Here is a 6,913-nt window from a genome sequence, read left to right as displayed (position 1 = left end):
TGTGTATTAGATAAAGAGAGCTTGAGAGGTAGAGCCGGAATAACCACTATTGTTAATACATACAAACATATATGAACCCTGAAGAATACACTCCTGTTTTTGGCCAGTTGTGTAAATAAAAGTTTGAATAAGAACTCGCACAAATAAATGCCCTTACCAGGGTTCGAACCCGCGGGGACCTCCCGCTTCGTGGGCAGGGTCACTGCCGACCAGGTTAGGACCCCATTAAAAAAAAAACCGGCCAAGTGCAAGTCGGACTCGCGTTCCAAGGGTTCCGTACATTACACAATTTAAACAATGTATTTTTTATGTGAAACGTGAGTGAAATGTCTTTAAAAAACCCGTAGCGGTCGGATCAAAAACTAAGTAATTAAGTCCGACTCACGCTTGACTGCACATTTCTAATAGGTTTTCCTGTGATCTATATCTATTTTGTGTATTTTTTTCGAAATCTTTGACCCAGTAGTTTCGGAGATAAGGGGGGGGGGGGAATGGTCATTGTTTGCCTATTTTCTTGAATTACTTCTAAACTGTTTATCCGAAAATTATAAAAAAAATCTTGAGATTTTCATAATAAGCTGTAACTTGATATGTAACACGATATAGTTTGAAAAACTTTATTTTTTAATTTTCTCATTTACCCCCCAAAAGTGGCCCCCGTGTTTAAGATTCATGTGTTTACGTTACATGTCCGTCTTTGGGTCACAAACTTACATATGTGTACCAAATTTCAACTTAATTGGTCCAGTAGTTTCGGAGAAAATAGGCTGTGACAGACAGACGCACGAGTGATCCTATAAGGGTTCCGTTTTTTCCATTTGAGGTACGGAACCCTAAAAAGCACGTCTAGGTTTGCAATTTGTACTGTAGCGATAAAAGGTGCAATACTCAAATGGAATGTACCTAACATACTGGATAGTACTAAGGCACTAGGTAGGTGTACACTAGTTAAAAGGTACCTAAGTTAAGAGTGTTTTAGATTTCACCAGTAAAAAGTGGTAATGTCGGAAAAGCCGTCGCCTATAACTAATACCTAGGTAATACGCCCCATGATAAGTGTGTAAATATTGTATACTCGTATGTTTGTAAATTGGTGTGTTTATAGGTATATTTTTCCGTTCCACCACCAAGTCTATTTTGCCTCAAAAAGTACTACGTCCTAGCTCCGCCCCGTCGGTCCCGCCCCTTGCGCGCGCGCACCCGTGTCGCATTCAGTCGCTGAAGCCCGGGCGCGCTTTCAGGACCTAAACTTTTAAACTCGTTCAAAGGACAAGAGAGATTTTACAATGTAGAAAAAGTCTTAATCCGTTGTTGGTGATCAATAACCACCGAACAAATGTTTTAGCAGAGTTGAAAATTAATTAGGGAATTATTAAATGATCTTAGTTTGAATTCAGTGTTAACAACGCGATTACTTCAAAGACATTTTAATAAAAAAAGATATAAGAGAAAATATGCCATAAGAGGTTTATGCAATCATTTTAACTAATATTTAAGTGTGCGATTTTAACAGATTAATTAGAACAGACCTCGAAGATCACAAAAAAGTAGAGCGTCAAAGTATATACCTAAAAGTTATTATCATCATGGAGTACATTAGATCGAACTTCCTCCTAGAAGAAGAGGAAAAATACCAGCAGAGCTACGAGCAGCCACACTTTGATGCAATATACCAGGAGACCTGGAACCAACAGGTAAGATCAATTTTTAAGGTCCGTAAAATACCCCACTAGGGTCCATAAATTCAATACGTACCTAAAGAAAATTTCACGTCTTTCGTTTCGTCGGCCTGTCAGTTAGAACAAAAATTTGACAGTTCCGAACAACTGACAGGCCGATATCGTCCGGCGGACTGATAGTCAGTGGGCCCCTTTAGGTATTAATAAATCTCCCGTTGCGGGAAAGTCTAAAAAACTAGTTTCCTGATGCTGCTTAGAAGTCATATGTCATATAACTTTATATACAGCCTCAGTTAGTTAATTTCAAATATTAATAACATATTTTGTTCTGTAGTTCTATTTTGTATTAGCATAAGTTTCATTTTTAATAAACGATTAAATAGCTAATTGAGGCTTGCAGAGCGATTATGAAAACGCATTTCTTAGGTAATACCCGTGATACAAGTGTACATACCCTTTACTACTTGTAGTGGTCTCAAAATTGTGACTTCAACGGTGGGATCAGTTTTATTTTTAGTTAATTTATTCAGTTTATATTTACTTTTAATGTATGTTGTAACCTTTAGTATAATGTACAGATATTCTAGTTTAGTTTAAAATGTATCCCACTTTTAGTTAACTCTTGCAACTTATTTAAACATTTTACTAAGGTCACTAATAAATAAAGAAATGAAGATTAGTTTTTGCTATCTGTAGGGCCACTTGCACCATCCCACTAACCCGGGGTTAACCGGTTAAACCTGGAGTTACCATGGTGATCATAACAATTTGGCACTGGGTTAATGGTTTAACCGCTTAACCCCGGGTTAGTGAGATGGTGCAAGTGGCGCTTAGGAGGTATACACAGGCAGATATTGCTAATAATAACATGGTAAATTGTCAATTTTCCTGTGTTAACCGCTAAGTTGTCGCAAATAAAATAGACGATAAAAGGGTAAGCTGATTTTTATTTGTATTTTTCTATTTCATATCTACCTGTTTTTCTCAGGAGTATCCCTACGCGCCAGTGGTTTGCGATAGGGAGCAGTGGGAATGGGGAGAGTGGGGCGAGTGGGGCCAGCAGGTGGCGGTCAAAGAGGAGGCTGAAGAGCACGCCGGAGTGAACGCGGGTAAGTTAACAAACTCATACATACAGATCGGGAGCAGTGGGGATGGAGAGGGTGGGGCGAGTGGGGTCAGCAGGTGGCGGTCAAAGGTAATAAATGCAAGAGTAATACCAATTAAGTAACTTAATTTTTAACATTTTTCGTTCGAGAACGTCTTAACATTCAAATTGTCCACGTCAATTTTCCGTTGGAAGTAAGGTGTCATAAAACTAGGACTTATTGCAGTTTTATTACTCCCTTGTTTACCCCAGATGTCAACAATAGCCCGACTTGCGTCTACGGCGAGACATACATACACATGTAAGGCCTATTGCAGAATAAAATATACAAGCTAAGTTAAAGTTTACATACAAAATCACATAAACACATATATAAAGCTTAAATTAAATAGGCTCCTAGTCGCATACATCAACAGTAAAGATATTCTTAAATTTATATGTACCTATAAGTACATAATAGTCCATATCGTTTCTAGACCTTAATATTAGTTCGAATCGGGCCGCGAGATATATACTAAACATCAAAGTTTTCTTTAATTGCACGGAGGTACAAGTTTTTCCTATGCGACTTTAATAGTTTTTCCAAAATAAATAAATATTATAGGACATTCTTACACAGATTGACTAAGTCCCACGGTCAAGGAGGCTTGTGTTATGGGTACTCAGACAACGATATATATAACATATAAATACTTAAATACATAGAAAACACCCATGACTCAGGAACAAATATCTGTGCTCATCACACAAATAAATGCCCTTACCGGGATTCGAACCCAGGACCATCGGCTTCACAGGCAGGGTCACTACCCACTAGGCCAGACCGCTCCGCCGCGAGCTAGGCGAGAAATTATATCGTATCAATATCAATTACCCCACGCATAGCTATCTACCTAATATATCATGTGTGTTATGGTCTTGCCATTGCCATATCCTGGGCGCGTAGCCAACGTGCCAATCGTTAGCTCCGTAGCGTATCGTAGTCATCTCTCTCTATCATTCTTCCCCACTAGTGCGACAGTGACAGTCGCGTTTCGTTCGCTACGGAGCGTTAACGATTGCACGTTAGCTACGCACCCTCTGGTTCTGAAGAAATCGAGTGATCACATTATCGTAAATTTGATGTTGTACATATTTGTTTTCTGAGTAGTCGAGAAGCTGAATAAAGACCAGAACGATTAGGTACTAAGCAACTCATTTATCGTAATAGTGTTTAAGGGAGCGCAAAACTTAGTTTGCGAAAGATTATTTCATGATTGCATTTTATAGATTATTAGTTACTCTCTACCACTACGAATTTCTTTTATATACCTACTTATAATGACTCAGTAAGATAGTTAGTGCGCGAAAAATTACAACGGACCGACAGACTAACGCACCCTAACACCTGATAGATTGGATTGGACTCAGTAAACAAAATACGATGCGCCGGCGCCTGTCTTGTTTACGCGAACTTTACGGCCGTCCTGTCCAGGTGCGGGACGCGTGTACAACTTACAATACCTCCTTCGTGGAAATGTATGGCTATGGACGGTCATGTCTAGACAATATGGAAGTTGCAGAGCATCTTTAAAATTCACGAAATTTCTGGAAACTTTGGAGGGATTTACTCAATTTACAATAGGTACTCATTGGCGTCTATTTCAAGTGTCATAGAAATCGAAACAAACTATAAAGGTACTGATTACAAGTCCGCCGGACGATATCGGCCTGTCAGTTATTCGGAACTGTCAAATTTTTGTTATACCTAACTGACAGGCTGATATCGTCCGGCGGACTGTGACAATCAGTGGGCCCCTTTAGAAGGACTGGCAATGCCCATAAACGTGCAGAAATAAATACCGAGAACATGGGAACTTTGTAGTTTTTGGGAATTCTCTTTGTCACATTGCAAGCCTTGATTCTTATTAATTGCAGTTGCCGCTTTTTTGCAATAATTTAATTTTTCACAAGCCGTATCTAGTCATCGCAATAAGAGCATTGTAGTGCTTCAGACGTAGTGATGTTGCGGTAAAAACAAGTAGGTAGGTAGGTACTTATTATAGGTACATCAATTTGTTAAAGACACGCGGGTTGAATATTTTGTTGCTCCACGGACACCGCGGTCTACCGTGGTAAACGGAGCAACGAAATATTAATAAAGATGGGTTAACCTATATTCACCCCATTCCTTTGACCGTCACCTGCTGTCCCCACTCGCTCCACTGCTCCTGGTCTGTATTTGAATGAGATTATTAATTTATTAGTAATAAAAATCACGCGTTAACTCTCTGTTCCCAGAACTGCGGTCCCCGAGCCGCAAGGAGCGTACGGCGTTCACGAAAGCTCAAGTGAACAGTCTCGAGGCGGAGTTCGCGCGCGCGAACTACCTCACTCGGCTGCGGCGGTACGAGATCGCAGTGGCGTTGCACCTCACCGAGAGACAGGTTAATAACATTTGTAACTTATAGGTACAAAAATCAAGGAATACAATATTATAATACCCGAATAGACCCCTTTCAACATGCCTTGCGATAGTTGCGATCGCTCTCTCTATCCTCCAGGCCAATTTTAATAATATTTGAAATTAAAAATACTAAAAACCGGCCAAGTGCGAGTCCGACTCCGTCCGAGTTCCGTACCATTACGTAAAAAACGGCAAAAAATCACGTTTGTTGTATGTGTGTATGGGAGCCCCACTTAAATATCTATCTTATTCTGTGTTTAGTATTTGTTGTTATAGCGGCAACAGAAATACATCATCTGTGAAAATTTCAACTGTCTAGCTATCACGGTTCATGAGATACAGTCTGGTGACAGACAGACAGACGAACAGACGGACAGCGGAATCTTAGTAATAGGGTCCTGTTTTTACCCTTTGGGTACGGAACCCTAAAAAATCATAAATTATTCTATTTGATAACCTCATAACATTCATAGCGATGTTTCAAGACAAATTCAACCTTACCATTCCTTATTTAGGGTTCATTTTCTAACGCTGTCCTTTTTCCTTTCACCATTATTTCGCCGCGGCGTTGTCAGAATTCCCGCCAATTCGCTTCTGTGCTACGCCGTAGCACACGTAGCACCGCTACGCCGCGTAGCAGCCACTGGAAATAGAGTTAGACCAAGCTAAGTCTGCAACGATTTTGATAGCACACGCAGTGCAAGTGTTATTTTAAACGTCAAACTTCTATGAAACTATGACGTATAAATAACACTTTCACTGCGTATGCTATCAAAATCATCGCAGACTTTTCCTGGTCTAACTCTAGTATCAATTACCCATTTACTTACTTTTTTTTCTCGGTCGAATAAGTTATGGTTTACTAAAGGGGATAGTGCTGCACTCTGGTGGCAGAACATTGCAGTAATACCCCCTACGCGGTTATCGCATTGATGCAAAAATGTTAAGATACTGTTTGATTATCCACTGTTTTTATTGACAGGTGAAAGTGTGGTTCCAGAATAGAAGAATGAAGTGGAAACGCACCAAGGGCACTGCGAAGTATACAAAGAAGAAAGATTAAGGATTTTGTAAACATTTTGAAAGACAACGTTTAATAGTGACCGATGGCTATTGTTACGATGTATTTAGTGTTATTCAGATTTTTAGAATATGATACTAATTTCAACATCTCCATTTATGCAAAAGTATATGCCAGTCAAACCTAAATTGATGGTGGCGCAACATAAGTACTCATACGAAGAGTGCCGGCCCGAGTCCTTGATCAGGGTAGAACGAAATCGGGTTTTGTCGCCCTTCGTTGAAGCTTTTTACCCAAAAGCAAAACGAACCGTATTTTGGGCCCGCGTCACACGCGTCTTTTAAAACTTATTTTTTTTCTCATATGCCATTTTGGCGCCCCCCTTGCCATCCGGCGCCTAGAGCGGCCGCTCCACTCGCTCTACCCTAGATCCGGCCCTGCATACGAAGACCGGTTGATGGCACATGACGTCACACACATACGTCACGGCTCCCCGCTCCGCGTCGGCGTACCTACATTAGACTGCACCGTACAGCCGAATAAAATTGAACGGAACTTATGTATTATGTTCTTGCTCCAGCCATGGGATGTATGATGTATGGCGCCATTAAATTTTAAAGTAACTATGGCAATTGTGCCTAACTACAATTGTAACTACATTG

General features: G+C 40.2%; 1 protein-coding gene across 1 annotated transcript; it reads left to right on the top strand.

The window, feature by feature from the left end:
* Window positions 1-1,137: 1,137 nt before the first annotated feature.
* On the top strand, window positions 1,138-6,293 carry LOC134747950 (homeobox protein MOX-2-like). Its single transcript, XM_063682627.1, has 4 exons — window positions 1,138-1,694; window positions 2,668-2,788; window positions 5,065-5,210; window positions 6,213-6,293. The coding sequence occupies exons 1-4, from the start codon at window positions 1,587-1,589 to the stop codon at window positions 6,291-6,293; spliced, it is 456 nt and encodes a 151-aa protein (XP_063538697.1). The 5' UTR covers window positions 1,138-1,586.
* The last annotated feature ends 620 nt before the right edge of the window (window positions 6,294-6,913 follow it).

This window comes from Cydia strobilella, chromosome 15 (genome assembly GCF_947568885.1).
Source record: "Cydia strobilella chromosome 15, ilCydStro3.1, whole genome shotgun sequence".
NCBI classification, from domain to species: Eukaryota; Metazoa; Arthropoda; class Insecta; order Lepidoptera; family Tortricidae; genus Cydia; species Cydia strobilella.
The sequence above is the reverse complement of the archived record's forward strand: the minus strand, read 5'-3'. Positions and strand labels throughout refer to the sequence as shown.

What these genes read in the sequence shown, in the direction of transcription:
- LOC134747950 (XM_063682627.1), top strand. Translation starts at nt 1,587, where the DNA reads ATGGAGTACATTAGATCGAACTTCCTCCTAGAAGAAGAGGAAAAATAC. An exon ending in GCACGCCGGAGTGAACGCGG is followed by an intron (nt 2,789 to 5,064) that starts GTAAGTTAACAA and finishes CTCTGTTCCCAG; the next exon opens with AACTGCGGTCCCCGAGCCGC. An exon ending in TGCACCTCACCGAGAGACAG is followed by an intron (nt 5,211 to 6,212) that starts GTTAATAACATT and finishes TTTTATTGACAG; the next exon opens with GTGAAAGTGTGGTTCCAGAA.